This window comes from Indicator indicator, chromosome 24 (assembly GCF_027791375.1).
Source record: "Indicator indicator isolate 239-I01 chromosome 24, UM_Iind_1.1, whole genome shotgun sequence".
NCBI classification, from domain to species: Eukaryota; Metazoa; Chordata; class Aves; order Piciformes; family Indicatoridae; genus Indicator; species Indicator indicator.
The window spans coordinates 6,957,052-6,974,392 of record NC_072033.1 but is presented as its reverse complement, the minus strand read 5'-3'; the positions used below and the strand labels follow the sequence as shown (position 1 = coordinate 6,974,392).

At 44.3% G+C, this 17,341-nt stretch overlaps 2 protein-coding genes across 2 annotated transcripts; one reads left to right on the top strand and one right to left on the bottom strand.

The window, feature by feature from the left end:
- Nucleotides 1-3,365: 3,365 nt before the first annotated feature.
- RNF114 (ring finger protein 114) lies at nt 3,366-9,530 on the bottom strand. Its single transcript, XM_054391847.1, has 6 exons — nt 9,406-9,530; nt 8,552-8,702; nt 7,362-7,468; nt 6,472-6,586; nt 5,523-5,630; nt 3,366-5,315 (listed from the first exon to the last, which is right to left on the bottom strand). Exons 1-6 carry the CDS (start codon nt 9,528-9,530, stop codon nt 5,250-5,252), a joined length of 672 nt encoding a protein of 223 aa, XP_054247822.1. The 3' UTR covers nt 3,366-5,249.
- A 4,162-nt stretch (nt 9,531-13,692) lies between these two features.
- On the top strand, nt 13,693-16,921 carry SPATA2 (spermatogenesis associated 2). The gene is made up of 2 exons (XM_054392039.1): nt 13,693-14,010; nt 15,668-16,921. Exons 1-2 carry the CDS (start codon nt 13,693-13,695, stop codon nt 16,919-16,921), a joined length of 1,572 nt encoding a protein of 523 aa, XP_054248014.1.
- The last annotated feature ends 420 nt before the right edge of the window (nt 16,922-17,341 follow it).

Below are 17,341 nucleotides of genomic sequence, written 5' to 3'. Positions count from 1 at the left end.
CACGGGTCCAGGCACCTGCTGCAGTAGCCATAGCTCAGCTCTGGGCCAAGACAGCTGCTGGCGGGAGAAGGAGGAAGGAGACCTGCTGGGAATGCCTCCTTGCTCTCAGTTGGCGTCCAGCTCTGCAACTCGAAAAAGGGCTGGTGGTGTTGGGCACTCATGACTCACCCATCACCCACCCGCCAGCCCCAGCTGACCACACATTACTGTTTAGCCACAACCCACATGAAATGCAGAAGTGGGGAGCAAAGCTTTCCACTGGCACAGCTGCAGTGCAGGGGTCTGAGCTCACTGTCAGTCTTTCCTCAGAGCACGAAGAGCTTAGAAATCTCATTCTGCCAGCCGCACACATCTGCAAACTCTTTCCCCAAGGCCACATGTTCTGGAGCTGGATCCATCTCTCCTTTGCTGCACAACTGCCTGTGGCTTTCAGCAGGTGTTTATTTGCACAGCCCATCCTAGGATCAGCCTGAGTTCAGGGGAAAATGGGCCCTTGAAGGACTTGGGGCATGCAAATCACAGAGGCCAGGGCCACCCCATTTCTTGTGGGAGCCTGGAGGTACAGCACTCTGTGGTTCAAGTGATAGCAGACTGTGTGCTGCCACAGGTGCCTCCTCCAGAGCCTCCCTGGTGCTCCCCTCATGCTCCTCCACCTGCTCCGGATGTGATGTGGTTACACTGGGAACACTTGTACAAAGAACCCAGCTAGGTGATTTTCTTACAAGAAGCAAAGTCTGCTCCTCTGTTCTTTCTGAATTGTTAATAGTCACACTTATTCCAACCACTGCGTGTGGAAAAAAAACCTGCATGTGCTAGAGGGAAAATCGAGATCAAGGGAGAGAGTGACCTGACGTGCCTGTGAGCCAGAAAGCTACAGGACAGAGAGCAGACCAGAGGGAAGGCTCTGCAACGATTCATGGGCTGGAAACGGCCGTGGTTTCTCAGCCGTCCCACCCTGCACCAGAGCCCCAGGGTGGTCCGAGCAGTCCTGCCAACCAGCCCGTGGCGCAGCTCCAGCCCCAGACCTACAAGGACTGGCTCAGGGAGCTCACTCGCAGGCACACGTTAACCACCTCCAGAGCAGCAAGTCAGCTGCAAAATCTTCTTTTTACACTTCTTTGGCCTCATGGCTACACGATGCATCTCAAATATCCTGCTGCAGAGAAAAGCTCCTGCTGCCAAGGGAGGCCGTGGTAGGGCGAAGGGAAGTTCTGTCCATGAGGATGAGGCGTCCACCCTCACTGCAACACTGAAGAAGCTCTCCGAAACCCACCGCAGGCCCCTGTGCTCAGGACAGGAGGGCGGGTGAGCCCCAGTCTCTCAGAGACGCACGGCCTCCCTCTGCTGTCGGCACTCGCCGTGCAGCACCGCTCCGCCTGCAGCCATTGGCGACTTTGTTCCCTGCGCACTTGGGTTCTGTAAGGGAACATCACCGCACGGGGGTATTAAAACAGCTCCCAGATGCCATACTAACTATTTTTTTTTTTTTTAAGCTCAGCGCTTGAGTAGTAGGTAATGACAGAACAAATATGAGAAGAACTAGAAGAGAGACCCAAGCCTGATTTTTCTCTAGGTGCTGATTATTTGCTGGAGTTTGGGGGATGGAGCGGAGAAGGAAAATAAAAATTTCAACGTTCCCAATTTATATCACCTGGAGAATAATGTACGTTATTCATTAAAAAAAAAAAGTTGCATTTGAAGAATGAAGCTCAGACAAATGCAACCATGACACACTGCATCAGAAAAAGACCCCATAAACCCACTCTCCAAACAAGCAAATGCCTTGTTGCACCAAATACAATCATTAGGACTATAAGCACATCCCTCATTTGCTTTTCCCTGACTTAACATAGCCTCAGTATTGTGTGAGAGACTAATCCTTATACTGGCCTTACCAGTGACCATCTAGTGTATCTGGTCAAAGGCCTCAAAGCAAAGTTGCTGTGCTTTTGTCAGTTGACGTTAGACCCCGGAATATACCATCCATGCTTTGTTAGAGATGGGATCTTTTACAAGATCTCATTCCCCAGGATGGAGACCAGAAGGATTTATTGCTGTAATTCCAGATGAAGCTATGCCTTTGTGTTAGGCAATTAATGCAGACAACAATTTATCAGACTTTGATTGGAGACAGACTCATTAAAAAAAAAAAAAAAAACACAAACAAAAAACCCTCACTTGCAAGCTCCTCTCCTCCCCTTCTGTCCATCTCCCTTTGTGCTAATTGTCCTGTTAAGGCTGGCTCCCTGTGCCAGACACCGAGAATTTCGCAGGTCTGAGGTGACTCGATTGCATTATCACCAACAATAGGCACTCGGGATCTGCTGTTCCTACAGTATCAGCTGCTGACGAGGTGAGAGCAGCTCTGGCAGGGTACTCCACTCTTCTGCAGTAACAGCCACTGCATTCAGAAGCCCAGACTAGCTTAGTCTGTAACAAGGTGCTTTCCGCCCCCCCCCCCATCACCAGTTTTTGCACATGAATGAGACGAATGAAGGCTGTACACAGAACACACTCACCTCTCAGAACATCTTTTTCAATCAACTAGCAAATATTAAGACATACCACCCTGTCTGCAAACATGTTTGTACTTAAGTTGAAGCCAGCAGCAGAGACACACAAAGCTCTTCAGCAGCTGGAGTAGGTGGAAGCCTATGGCCAAGTTTACCTCTCAGCAGTTCTATGGATGCTCATCACATCAGATAAATAGTAGCCCTGAGGATTCTGCTATTACCAAGCTAGCAGGTGCCAGGACATTGCTTCTTACTCAGAGTGATGCAATCAAAATTAAAGCAGATCTAGCGTGCATTTTCTAGTCACTATTTCACAGAAGGTGCAGACTGAATATAATTCCCAGGTTATAAATTGATGCAAATCAACCCCAACTTGTGTTGAGGACAACAGAAGGATGTAAACATCAAATTTGACAGCTAGTTCAGTTACAGCTGTGGGAGATAAAGATTTCAACAGACAAGTCCTGCTGGGAAGTCACACTTCCCAAATTTGACAGTTCAGCTCTGGGAGGGGGTTTGTTTCCACGGTTTACTGGAATATTCACATACAGGGCTGCACTTTGTGTTCTGCTAGAGCTGGCTAGAATACTCTACCTTAACTCAATGTGAACTATTTGTCATAACCTCTGTAGTCCACTGTTTGAAAGAAGCTGCAACTACTCAGCACAAAATATTTAATGGAAGCCTGAAGTTGAAGATTCTGCATTTCTTAGCATCTGTCATGCTCCATGCAGCATGAACACAGCCAGCAAGTGGTTTCAGAGAGGTGCTGAAGTGAAAGGTATGGGCCACAAGAAAGAAATGACAAGAGCTGACACAAAGATAGGAATTTATAAATTAAAAGTCCTTTATTTGTAACTTGTCTTCAAAAGTCAAAAACATGACAAAGTAATTGCTTGGAAGCTTCTAGCCACTCCTTAAACATTTTAGCAGAATTGCATGGAAGTGCACTTAGAATAGTAGCAGAAATTCAGATTCCCATCATGGGCATCACCAACCTGTGTTCTAACCAGAACTCAGAAATCCCCATCCAACCACTAACACATTGCAATCTCTTTGCAGATCAAGAATTAGAAACTCACCAACACCAAGCAGTAGTTTTTTCTACAATACCTTTGAGATCCTCTGTGCAAGACTGAGCTTCCAGTCACCAAACCTTAAGGACAAGCCTGTAATAGCCCATACCAAGTTGGGGAAAATAAGCTAAAACCTAGTTCAACTTAAAGATGTTAGAGGCCTCATTGGATGTGAAGTTTAATCAAGAGGTTTTAGCTGGGGTGCACTTCATTATTTTAAGGGTAAGGCTATGCTGCAGTGCAACAACACTGAGTTTACTGGTCAAATAAATTAATTAGTACTCAATTCTGTGGTGGTGCAGGTCCACTGCTCCAATCAAACATGCTTAAATTAGACTAGACATCTCAACACTACTGTGATTGACAAGTTCTGTTCAGGTGTCTTACATTATCAGATCTCAGCAGCTAAAACAAACTGGAAAGAAAACTACAGTAAAAGTGTAGACTTGAATACAGAGTATCCATTTACCACATACTGCAATTGTCATCCTGCTTCCTGGATTATACTTTACTTTTTCTTTGAAAGCTATACCTGCTAACTATACATATAATCTCATATAGAAAACAATCTAAGTACAGCTTCAGCTACTTTAGCAACATTTAAATGAAGACCAAGAATTCAAAATACCTGCTAAAATTAGTAATGCAGCAAGGTAGTGCTATGCAAGTGCTACGAGTTACTGGTAAGATTTGCTACCAGCTTTCCTGAAGAGATGAAAAAAAAAATAGGAATATATACAAAAATTTTAGTTTAATTAGAAAGCAGAGGTATTGAAAAAAAACAACTTCTGATTTCCCCTATCAGCATAAGGCTTAATATCACTAGAAAACCAGTTTGAAAACCATCAATCATAAAGCCAGTAAATATTAATCATATGTCCTAAGATAGTTAAAAAAATGATGCCTTTTAGCTAAGGTGAATATTAAAAGTTTATTTTTCAGCCTAGAAATTACAGTCAAAGTATGGGAGAAAGTAACACTCATGCATAGAACTAAAATCTTCTGAACTAGTTGTTTATACAGGTGCAGAGACTCACTAAGGAAGTTTGTGGATCAAAGACTTGTACTGAAGATGTTTTCTATACAGGTGAGAGGCTGTGTCTTAAGAATTCCAACACTGGGAAATGTTATGAAATCACAGGCATCATAGGTCACTTTAAATGAGAGCTGGTCTGACAATTGCAGTTAGCACCTAGAGGTCTCACTAAAGGAAAACAGAGCTACAAATACACCTCTCATACTATCATTTAAGACATGTAAATGAGACTGGCAAGAGATTAGTTATTACCTAACTCCATTCCATTTGTTTTTAGACAAATGAACACAACTGCAAAAAAAAACCCTAAGGAATAAGCAAAGGAAAACAGATTTGTCTCTTCCATGCTGACCTACAATTAACTTGTGTGAGGCAAGTAAGAAAATTAGGCTGACAGAGTTGAATGGCATATATCATGTAATAAAATGGCATATCATGTATCATGTAATAAAACTGAGTGGCACAGAAGTATCAAACCAGGATTTGAAACAGAGATAGGGATTAAAAAGTCCTCCATATTTCTAGATGCCTGAGATCATCTTAGACTGTACAGGGAAAAGCATGAGGATGCTGGGCATTTCCCCCTCATGGAAGCTTGGTGTTACAGTTAATCTTCTAGTTGGCTCATTTATCCCTTAAAGAACGGATCAAAACCTGTGCCATCATATCATCTTCATCAGCATCGTAATCCTATGAGCAAAGGGCACAGAAATTATTTTACTGCAACAGCCAAAGTGGTTAATACAGCACCAAATAAGAACACACACACAAAAAAACCCTGTCCTGCCAACAATCCAATTTTCATTGTGATACCACAAATGAGATACACAGTAGTGGATATGTTAGAAAAGCTGGGGTTTGACTCAAACTGCATTCAAAGGGTGAGGAAAAACTTACCACAAAAGTGTCATAGGAAAAGCGATGTCGTCTTTGAAGGTGCTCCATGAAGTTAGCACTCCTGTAATTTGGATCTCCCCATGGCATTGAGGCACAAATTGGGCAAACCTTCAAGAAAAACAAACCAAAAAAAAAAATGCCAGTGAAGCCCTAACAGTTAAGTGCTTTAACATCTGCAGTAGAAAGGGCAGGACAGAGACAGCACGGAAGACTGAAGCTTGAGGTTTGTGATAATCACCATTCTACAGGCAAAGTGATGTCAAATGGTTTGCTGGGACATTTAATACAAAAGCCTCAGAAAACTGAATAATTTCAATTCATGTCTTAGATGTGCAAAATGGAATGGCTTACTCTTCCCCCTGTTCTAAAAAACAGAATTAACTATTGCTGTTTGCTTGAGATTTCAGCCTTTATTTCTCAGAAACAGAGGAGTTTCTTTGATCTCCCATTTGTGTCTGAGAAGAAAAAAAAAAAAAGGAAGTTTCAAATTCAGTTTCACATTTTGCAATTCTTACATGAAAGGGAGTATCAGCAGATAAAGCTCTCTAGAACGCAATACTATTGTTTGAACATTTTTTTTTCCAATTAATTCTTTTTGCTGAAAACAGCAGAGGGGAAAAAATAGATGCCTGACACTTTAATGAGATTAATTTGATGTTTGTTACTGTGCCTAAATAACTCTGAATGCCTGCCATTTTTTTCAAATATGAAAGGAGGATGTGACCTAGCTGCAAGAGGAATAGAGACAAGTCACCTCCAGAGAATGTATCAAAAAATGAACATAAAAATTATGTAGAAGTTAAATGCATGAACAGCATACCCACACTTGACTTGAACAGGAATAATTATAAATATGTACTTAACTTCAAGAGTAAGTCTCTAATTCATTGTTTCAAAGGGATTTAAGACTAGACTTCATTGCAATTCTTGCACCAAGACTTTTTATTACCACTTGTTTTGCATCCATGCTGTGCAGTGTTTTGCAGTGCTCAACTAGTCCTTCTTGATCAAAGTTTTTCTCGCTGCAATATGGACAAGGAAAGGTAAAGCGATTTGGGAAGTTCCTGGTTGGGGGGAGAAAAGGAGATTATTAAAAACTGTAACGAAGTTAAAAGTAAAAACTTCAGGACTTAATACCCAAAACTTGTCTTACTAGCTCTTAAGAACACAAATTATTCAAAGCAATCACCTTATTCAATGCAATTAAGACAAGCTAATTTTAACAGCTTGTAAATTCCTAACAGCTTAAGGAACTCTTAATATTATCCATATTTATACAAAATGATCCTGCTTCAGCAAATGCTATAAATGCCATTTATCACCTTGGGGGTTGGGTTTTTTTTAAATGAAAAGGGTAATATCCAGTATGCTACAATGAGGGCAAGAGGTCATGGTCCCCTGCAGCTTCTTGTGCATCTCCTTGCTGGCAGAGCACAACAAACTGCACAATCTGTGACTTAGGATAAGCACTACTTAGCAACAACTAAAACATCAGTGTGTTATCAACATTATTCTCACACTAAACCCAAAATACAACACTGTGCCAGCTACTAGGAAAAAATATACTGTCTCAGCTGAAACCAGGACACAATCAAGAGACAGAATATTTCATTTAAAAAACAGCTACTTTTACTGAGTACCCTGATCTTGAAGATGCTTTGTGCATGGACTAAGCAGAGTGCAGAGCATCTTGCCTGTGCTCAGTCAGTTGCAGGATTAAGGCTTAGTTTTAAACTACGTTAAAGGATTAAACCAATTAACACCCAAACTGAGCAAAGAAGTCTGCTTTTACTTCAATTTAGCTTTTTTTTTTTTTTTTTTCCCAGAAGTGTTAGTTACCTGGTGTTGTGAAGTGGTTCTTTAGTGACAGCTTTCACACCTTCCATTATATAATTCTGGTACTTTGAACAAGAGGCTGCATGGCTACGCATCTTGGAGAGATACATCTGTGCAGGTAGCAATGGCACAGAAAGGTTAATTTAAAGTATTAGCTCTTAGCTTTTACACTGCTAAGAAGACGTAGCAAAGACATAAAACAAAGCAGCTTTCTGCAGACAGTGCTAAACCAGGAAAACCCAAATACTTCAGATGGTGAGGCAGAAAGCTTTGGGATTATAGATTAGTTAATCTGTATCTTTCCTGCCTGTAATATTTTTACAAATACAACACTGTTCAGGACAGCTCACTTTTCTTTACCTGTCCTACAGTATTATAAAAAAAAAAAGTTTCATATAAAGGCCTGTTTACCTGGTCACTAAGAAGAAGAGACAGCACATGGAAAATGATTTGACTTTAGTACAGACCTTGCTGTAGATTGACTGCTTATAGTTCAATCCCCTTAACGAAAATTCAAATTTACAGTAAGGAAATAAGTAATTCAAGGCACTACAGTTTGCTATCAGCTGGAATGAAGAGAACACAAAAACACTACCCATAAATAAAAAGTGAAATTAACTGAACTGTTACCCTCATCTTAGAGTGTCTGAATTACTCCTTCTTTGTTTTGCCATTTACTAAGGTATTTTCTTATACATTAAGTAATGCCAAGACAACAATCTTTACCAAGAGAAGCGAAGCAACAGGAAGGATGCCATAAGGTATTCACCGTGCAGGACACTAACAAACAATAAGTCTGTGGATGCATCACCCATATATAACAGCTTTGGCTCTCAACTATTTCAAACAAAGCAAACAGATTTCTGTTGAGGAGCAGAGAGATCACTATCTAAAACTCACATGTTTCGTTATAGCGTTCCTCCCACATAAGCGACTTCAGAAGCAGTATTTCACTATAACTTTAAAATCAGTATTTTAATTTTAAATTCACTTTCTGAAGAGGGAACAATAGAAAAAAAAACTGTAGAAAAAAAAATTTTGGTGCTAGCTACAGAAAACATTATTAGCACTTGTCAAAACAAACGTTTTGACTTGATTCTACAGAAAGGTGAGGAACAAGCACTTTAATTCCCTCTAAGCAATACAGCCAAATGGGTATACCCCATGCACCTCATTTCCAAATACTTCCATACTTTTTTATTGCAGCCATTGCAAGTGGTTTCAGTTGTTTCGATTTGCTTTTCCAAGTCCAGAGCTCTGCTGCCAGGTGACAAAGTGCTGCGACAAACTCCACAAACTGGCTTCTTCGGCTTAAGGCATTCCTGCAGGCATGGAGTGCAGAAGCTAGGGTGGGGAAAAAACAGAAGGTGGTGAGAACAACCCTCCTGGGTGTGCAGCATAAACACCCAGAGCCCTTCCATGTCTTCTGCCCACAGTGATAATGGAGTCTCAAGAAATGGTAACTAATAAAACAGGAGCCTGCTGACACTTGTGAATGAAGAAAGGAAAAGGATTATGGTAGATGTGTTAGGTGTTATGAACTTTTGGGCTGTGCTCTACTCCCTTCCTTTGTACGCCTTTCAGAAGAAAACAAAACCAAAAGCCTTTCACAAGTGAACAAAACCGAAAGCGAAAGACCATCAAGATTTTTGCCCCTACTGCTTTGCTTTTCCCGTTTGACGATTATCCCAGGCCATCCAAGAGCCACTTCCGAGGAAGAGCTGCCTGCAGAGCCCCCTCGTCCTCAGGCAGCAATACCTGACCCCACTACCCGCCTCCCTCTCCCCCACCACCAAAAGAAACGATGTAGCCCCCGCCGGGAAGGCGGCGGCCTTGCGGGCCCGGCCCCCTCCCTGGGGTCGAAGGCGAAGCACTGGCGACAGTCGAGCTCCGCTCCTCCCAAGGCCTCACATCCCCCGGTCGTTGAAGACGCCTGCAAACCCAGCTCAGCTCCCTCTGAGGGCCCCGAAACATCATCATCATCATCATCATCGTCGTCGCCACCGCCGCCACCGCTCAAGCCCCCGCGCCGCCGGCAGCCGCTCACACGTGTCCGCAGGGCACGCGCACCGGGCTGTCGTACACCTCCAGGCACACGGGACAGGTGAAGCGCGACAGCGGATCGTGCCGCCTTTCCGGGGAACGGGACGAGCCTCCGCCAGCCACCGCCATCTTTCGCTGCCGCGCCGCGCTCCGCCCCGCCGCGCAGCCAATCGGAGGGCGGTCTGTGCGCAGGTTCGGCCCCGCCCCTGCGGCCGGGTCCCCGCCCACCCAGAGGCGTGGTCACTCAAGCGGCCGTGGTTGGCGCGAGGTGCGCGGCTTGCGGTGTTCCGCTCCGTCACGCGCCCGGGTGGTGCTCCGCAGCAGTTCCGAGTGCGTGGGGACCCGGTTGGGGAGCGGAGCGGAGCGAGCAGCATGCCTATCAAAGCAGCCACATCAGCAGTAGCCCAGCGCCAGGGTGGAACAGCCGCGGGCAGCCGTAGCAGGGTGGGTGCTTCAGCGCGGGCTCCCGGCCCGGTCCTGTGCATGTGCATCCGTTCGGTTGCTAGCTGTGTACCGGTTGTGGACAGATGAGCAGCAGGATGAGATGGTGTTGCGTCCTTTCTTTACCACTAAGGCTGTTCTGGCTCTGGAAAAACTCTCAAGGGAAGGCTAATGTGTAATGCAGCTTTTAATGCAGTGCAATGTGAAAGCTCTTTATAAAAGAAAAAGATTGAACAATCGATCTTTGCCGCCACTAGTACATAAACGCATCCCGCAGATATTAAATGGCCACTTCCCTGCCTGGCTACGTGTCTTCTCTCTGCTTTCTCATAGTATCACGCAATCATTCAGAGCAGACGACACCGTTAAGGTCATCCGATCGGCCTCCGTCTCTCCCTCAGCCCCGCGTCCCCCTGCGGTCTGGCAGGCACCGGGATTCCCCGTCCCGGTGCGGCAGCCTGACCGGTTAGCTGCAGGCTCCCCTAGCCCCGCGGGCCCGCAGCAGCTCGCCCCGCCCGCTGATGTCACCCGCCGGAAGCGTCCTGCGGCAGGAGGCGGTTCCCCGCCCCCGCCATACACTTCCGGGGCGCCGCTGTCAACCGCCCCCTCCTGCTGGCCGCCGGCGACCCTTGTGCCGGTGCCGGGAGGCCTAGCCGTGAGGGCGGGCGTGCCCCGCCGCTGGCAGCCGGCAGATCTTCCGGGGCGGTAGCCTCTCCTGGGACACTGCAGGAGTGCGGGAGCGGCCGAGGGGTCTGCAGTCCTCATCCGGGTCACCGGGCGCTTCCGGCAGAACGGCGGCGAGTCCCGGGCGGCAGTACGGCCCGGCACGGAGCGGTGAGGCATGGGCTTGGCCCGCCTGGGCTGCGGGCCCTTGACGCAGTGCTGGCAGCTGATGGGAGGAGGCGGCGGGGCGGCCGGGGGCGTGGGCTGCGGCGGGCCGGCGGGCGCTGAACCTCTTTACCTGTACTGGAGGAAGTTCCTGTTGGGCTGGCCCCGGGTGCCGGTGGTCAGTGAGCGCTGCTCACACTGGGGAGGTGAAGGCGGCGTCCCAGAGCCATGCCCACCGCTCCTCGCATCGGCCAGCCCCGCATCCCTGCAACAAGTGTCTGCATGGGAACAGAGGAGCAAAACGGCTTCGAGCGAGTGTTGATTTACGTGTTGTGCCCTTCGCCTTCCGTCTATTATGGTCTGAAATTCCTTTGCAATGCGGTGTGCTCTGCTGCTATTAAATAGCCTTTGTATTCGGGATAATTTTCTTTTCAAATGTTCGATGCCAGCCTGGCCTCCCTAGTCTCCGGAGCGTTGGTTAAGAGAAGGTTGTGCACAGCCTGTGTCTTTCTCCTACTGCTGTAAAGGTTTTTGTGTGACTGCCCTGCCTAGCAGTCCAAGGTAGGCAGTTGTTGGTTCCCTCAGCTGAGGTTTTCACCCAGGAGATGGCTAAAAATGTTTTGTGGTCTCATATCAGAAACTAGGCTCTGATCAGAATTTATGATTTAGAAAAATCTTGAGGTTTATAGTCAGTAATTTGCAGCAAAACAGTCTTGTTACACTATCTGTTCTGCCAGCCACTGTGCTTCTTACAACTATATTTATCTGTGCCTGCTCTCATGCTGAGGTTTTTATTGAGCCTTGTAACCATGGCTGTGAGCTGTTCAGAGCTGGGTGGGCTGCCTGGGATTGGGGATGTTTTGCTTCTGGAAGCTGTACGTGCAGAGGAGCAGCTCTGTGGGGGCTGGCAGGGGTGTCTGGTGTCTTGTGCTTTGCTTTTCGGCTCTGTGAGCTTTGACTTGTGTACAAACTACAAGTCAAAATCAGCCTGGCAGCGGCTTTGAGTGTCACAGTCTGCAGGGCCTCGATGAAAGACTTTCTTTCATTTGAGGACTCTCTTAATCCTGATGCTTGTGCGTGTGACCAGGGGATTTTGTTTACAGGAAGAGCTGTAATACTTCATCCAGCTCCTTGTCAGCACAGGATTGTTTCATGTCCTGGGGGTGTGTTACTGATGTGCCAGACAGAGATCTTTCTCTGAAATTCTCTTGTGGAGCTCTTCTTGCTAAGGAACAGACATTCTGTTGTCTTTGCCACAAGCTTCGTCTTGCAAAACTTGAGGAAAGATTTCTGGGAGAAAGAAGTCTTTACCCTGTCCCTTATGCTCAGATGTTAATTTAGAACTCCACATTTCCTGTGATTCACAGCTTGTCTCTTGACATCGGTGCGATTTCTGGTTGTGGAAGAATTGAGAGCAGTGTGCCTGGGAGCAGAAACTGAACTGCTGATTAACTTTTTCTACATGGTGGTGTCATTAAGCACAGCCTTTCATCAAGTAACATTAACTTCTAGGCTGTTGATTTTGTTGTTGTTCTTTATTTTCCTGGGGTCTTGGTTACTGGTTTGTTTTGAGGTTTGGTTTTTCCCATTTATATTTGTATTATGCCTCTTTTAATTCAGTTAAATTTTGCTCCTAGTAGTGATTTTCAGTTTAACAGGAGTGTGTGGGGGCAGTGATCACTATTCTAGCAGCTGCAATTAATATTGGATGGAAAGTCTTTTCTAAAATGCTGTTTTGGACTGACTACAAATGAAACAGTGCATTGACTTCTCCCATCTCTCCACCCCTTAGTTTACCATTGGGAAGTCTGTAAGGGCTGGATTATGATTTGTTTAAAAACCAAAGGCTGTGGTCTGCTTTTTGATCACAAGTTCCTCGGGCAGTTGAGATGGAGTCTGTTGGCCTGACAATTCCTTTGGTTTTGGTAAAGCAGCATTAGGAAGCTTCTTTTGTTACCAACTTTTTCCTGTGCAGTATGTGAGCTCAGTGAGGTGAAAATGTAGATCAGCATGTATCTAAAAGCCACTGTCCCTGCAAAAAAAAAGCATGTGTGATGTAAAACAAATTATTTTTCTCTGTTCTATTAAAGCAGCTAAAAATGTCAGGTGTAGCTTTTTCTTTTTTTTTCTGAAAAGATTACAATATTCTCTGTAGCTGCCAGCATGCAGCTGAAAGTGTGGCTGTAGCTCAGCAGTCAGGGAGTGTGTTCTCTGTAGGAAGGCTGCAGAGCTTTCCCAGCACAACCACATGCCTGGGTGTGCTGTCAGGTGCAGTGTGAGTGGCAGTCAAAAGCCTAGAAAGTGTTAGAAATAGAAATGCAAAGTTAATTAATCTACTTGGTCTAGGGGCAGTCCAGAGCCACTAGAGAAAAGAAAAAAAATAAATGCATTCCCAAGTTGACCAAAATGAAGCTTCTCTGTGGGATTTTTTTAATCTTTAGATCACTGTGCAGGAAAAAAATGGAGAAGACAGGAAAAGAGCAATTGATAAAATAAGGTTTGTGTAAATTCTTTGAACTGGAATTGCAAAATAAAAGAGAGACGCCCAACACAGCCTTCTCCTTTAGTTTTTTTACTGTGAGTAACTTTTGTCTTGGTTTCCTAAGCCAAGGAGCCTGAAGTTTGGGCCTGAGCCTGCAGCAGCTTTACTGTATGGCACTCAGTGCTTTACTCAGTGTAGGTTTGCTGTGCTGTTTGAGGTGGATATCTGGAAAGGGAGTAGAGAATGACAGTGAAAAGCAGGACAGCAGCATTGCTGTACTCTTGTGCTTTTTCAGAAACATAAAGAGGCAGTTCTGGGAGCTGCTGCTCTGTGAACCATTTTATAGAACGCTGCAAAGCAGATAGATGCTGTGGACAGCTGGGATTTTATGCAACTGTGATGACTTGTCTTTGTTTTCAATTTTTATTCCAGAAGAGTTGCTATTGCTGAAGATTCTTAATACCAGATACTCAACCTGCTGCTGAATAACCATGAAAGAGAGGAGGTAGCTGCCCAAGCACGAGATAAAACCTGATTTCAATGGATACAAAATATAAAGACGATTTATTTAGGAAGTATGTACAGTTCCATGAATGCAAACTGAATGCCTCTGACAACAAGCAGCGTCCTATTAACGATGAGTATTTGCGAGTGGCAGCGGCAGCCTTACTTTGCCTTCCCAAAATCGATCCCTTTTATAGATTCCGGTTGATAAAATTTTATGAGATGGCTGAAAGCTCGCTGAGATCTGTGAAATCCTCAAGTTTACATTCTCTCCGTAACGCTTTCAACATGCTCGAGACAATTGGAATTAATCTCTTTCTTTACCCCTGGAAAAAGGAGTTCAAAAATATTAAGGTAAGACATTTTGCGTGTGGTTGTAGTGAGAATGATTTGCTTTTCTTTCTCTCAACACATTTCGTGCATTTCCTGTATTCTGTGTGAATTTCTATGTAATTTCCTGTTTCTGTGTAAAATAAATGAAGTTTGCTGATGAGAGTATCCTGAGAGAAGAAGTACAAGTCCTATCTGCATTTTATAATGTAACTGTAGAATGGAGGAAGAGCTTATTGAAGGTTTGGGTAGCCTACCCTGCTACCCTGCTTTTCATATCAGGTGGAGATGCTTTCACTAGGGTCAGCAGTTAAGTAAGCTCACTCAAAGTTTGATTTTGGTCTTGCAACTGCTATTAATGGAGCCAAGTACTAATGGCTAACGCATGCTTTTGAGTGGCTGCTTTGCTGAGGTTCTAACAAGTTATATGGTAATGGTAAAAGATCTTCTTCAAAACAATTGTTTCCAGAATATCTTTTATCTACTTAGCAGTTCTCAGTTCATGAAGTTTTGATTATAATGTCCTTTCAAACTGTTTACCTGTGCCAGGATCTCAGAGGGAAAGTGGGAACTTGTATATTGCTCAGCTTGGGTGCTGGAAGTCAGGTAGTGAGCTCTTTGCTGTTCATTGATTGATTTTCAGTTTTATTCTTTACTTGTTCTTACATGATTGTTCAAAACTGCTGCAGCATTTCAGCAATGAATGCTGCAGGTGACTTATAAAAACAGTTTGGAGACTTGAAAAACACTGCTGGTATAGGTGTATAAAGTCCCTTGCAGGTAGTGGTGGGTGGTTTGTTTGTTCTTCTTGAAAAGGCACTGTTTTACTATTTAGTAGAGAATTTGATGATTATGAAAATATTTCAGAGTTCTGTTTCCCTGAGGGGAAACCTTTCTTCAAGATCTATCCATAAAGCTTCATCATTATGCTTAAGTCCTGGTATTGGTTGATCCAATACTCACCTTGGTTGTGCACTGTGGATCCAGTGCCTGTTCTATACAAAGATGTGATGTGCAGGCTAATCTGGCCTATAACCCAAACCAGTATGAACTGGGATAAGAACATACCTCATGTATGCCCTGTGCTAAGGCTATTTCAATTTGCACAAACTTGTATGTTTGGTTTTGGAGCCTTTTTCGTGGAACACCTTGACTTAATAGAAAATTAAATAAGGCATTTGAAGCTGCATAGTAATAGTACACAAAAAGTGCACCTTTCAGACACATTTAAGGGTGAACTGAAGAGGACTTGGGTATTCAAGCAGTGATTCCAAGTTCCTGTTATCTCTAGCTAGACCCTCTCCAGAGGGCAATACATGAAGTCTCTGCTTTTTTGCCTTTCATGATAGACTTGTTTTTAAATGCAAACATGTCTGGTATGCATAAAAGTTACTGTCAGTGTATAGCATAGTGATTTAAATCAACAGGGAGGACATTATGGTAATCAGGATTTCAATTTGAATGGAAACTCTCCTACTTTGAATATGCCTCATGCAGAATTTCCATCTGCTGAACAGGAGGGATGCAAAAACAGAGTTCATCTTGCCATGGGAGTTGAGTGTGTTTGCTGTCTTATTATATTTAATTATATAGTATCTGTAACTGAATTATCTGAGCATGTAGTCCACCACTGAATTTGTAACCTAGTTTTCCTTTTATTTCCCCCCCCCACCCCCTTTAGACCTACACTGGACCCTTTGTTTATTATGTAAAGTCTGCTCTGACTGAAGATGATGTAAGGCAGATTTTGAACTACATGGGCTACGTCCAAGAACTGGGAACAATGTATAAGCTCAAAGAGCAGGTTGATGCCATCCAAGTGAAAATGGTTTCATTTGAACTCTTTTTGGCCAAAGTGGAATGTGAGCAGCTTCTCGAAATTCACTTGCAAGTGAAGGAAAAAGGTTATTCAGAGATTGATGTCATAAATGAACGAAAAAACAGCAGTGAAGATGTTAGAGGCTGCTCAGAAGCCATGAAGCGGCGTGCAGAGTGCAAGGAAAATTTAAACACTTCCATGGCACGGATGGTGCTCCAGAAATCGGCGAGTGAACGAGCCTCTAAGGATTATTTCAAGCCAAAGGTGAGCAAGGCTTCGAAATCAGTGGACACGTATGATAATTATTGGGAAAGTAAGAAGCCACCTTTGATGAGCTCACTGAGTCTCAGGAAGGAGCCAATTTTAGTTGATGCGGAAGATGACATTAAAGATGAAATTATCCGTCCGTCACCCTCTCTTCTGACAATGTCAAGCTCCCCACATGGGTGTTCAGATGAATACTTGCCAACTTCATCTCATCACAATGGCATGCTAAGAACAAACGTCCCTTACAGCTCCTATTTTTCCGCTCAAGAGGACTTAGATTTGTACACTGATCCTGACTCTAGAAGTATGTTGAATTTTAAGAGACAGGATGCTATAAAGCCTGACGTATGGCTGTTAAGAAATGATGCCAACCCTGTTTACCACAAACGCAGCCACCTAGCCAAAGAGACAGCTTCCCTCAAGTGCCAAAACTGTGGCGTACCTTGTGGCACTTCTGTTTGCCAAAAGTGTGACAATCTGTTCAACTCCAGGCAGGAATACCCAGCAGTCAAGCAGAGCACCTACTCGATCAAACCACTTCCAAACGATGGCTTGTCTCCTGCCTCTGCTCTAAGGGAGAAATCTCAGTACACATCACAGACTCAGAGTCAAGAGAGAGCTGCTCAGTTCAGTTCAAAATCCAAACCTTCAGGCACCTCGCGCTGCGGCTTCTGTAACCGGTCTGGAGCTGCCAACACGTGCACCTTTTGCTCCAAAGTCTCGTGTGACACTTGCCTCAATGCTTATTATTATGATCCCTGCTGTAGGAAAAGTGAGCTCCACAGGTTCATGCCCAACACTCAGTTAAACTATAAATCATCCCAGCTGTCCCATGTCGTTTACAGATAGACTTGGTTAGTCTGTTTTGAGGGGAAGGAAAGGGGGAGGGGAAAGGGCTATCTAACTGATGTTCTGACTCCACTGAGAAAATACACTGACCTCTTACCAAAATGACATGTCCAAATGTTTGGAACCATGGTTCAGTGCCAGTTCTTGATTTTTGTGGCTTCACAGATGCTGCAGATACATTAGATTTCGTGCTGCTATAATTTAGGTAACTCCTAAACGATCATTGCTTTTCCATATAAATGGGGAGAAGAGCACATTTTTCTTTAAAACTTGGCAGCTGTTGTCTTGTAGGAAAGTGACATCACACCTTTCTAATACATTGCAGTCATCTCCTTGCCTCATGCAAGGCTTGACAATAAAGCCTACAAATATTAAGGTTCTCATCTTCTATGAGTGATGAAACTACTGCCAGTTTTTGAT

Coding starts and splice junctions, on each gene's coding strand:
- RNF114 (XM_054391847.1), bottom strand. CDS start 9,530: ATGGCGGTGGCTGGCGGAGGCTCGTCCCGTTCCCCGGAAAGGCGGCAC. Junction 7,469..8,551: donor GCAATGGCTGCAATAAAAAA/GTATGGAAGTAT, acceptor CTACCTGCACAG/ATGTATCTCTCCAAGATGCG. Junction 5,631..6,471: donor GCATGGATGCAAAACAAGTG/GTAATAAAAAGT, acceptor TTTTTCTTGAAG/GTTTGCCCAATTTGTGCCTC.
- SPATA2 (XM_054392039.1), top strand. CDS start 13,693: ATGGATACAAAATATAAAGACGATTTATTTAGGAAGTATGTACAGTTC. Junction 14,011..15,667: donor AGGAGTTCAAAAATATTAAG/GTAAGACATTTT, acceptor CACCCCCTTTAG/ACCTACACTGGACCCTTTGT.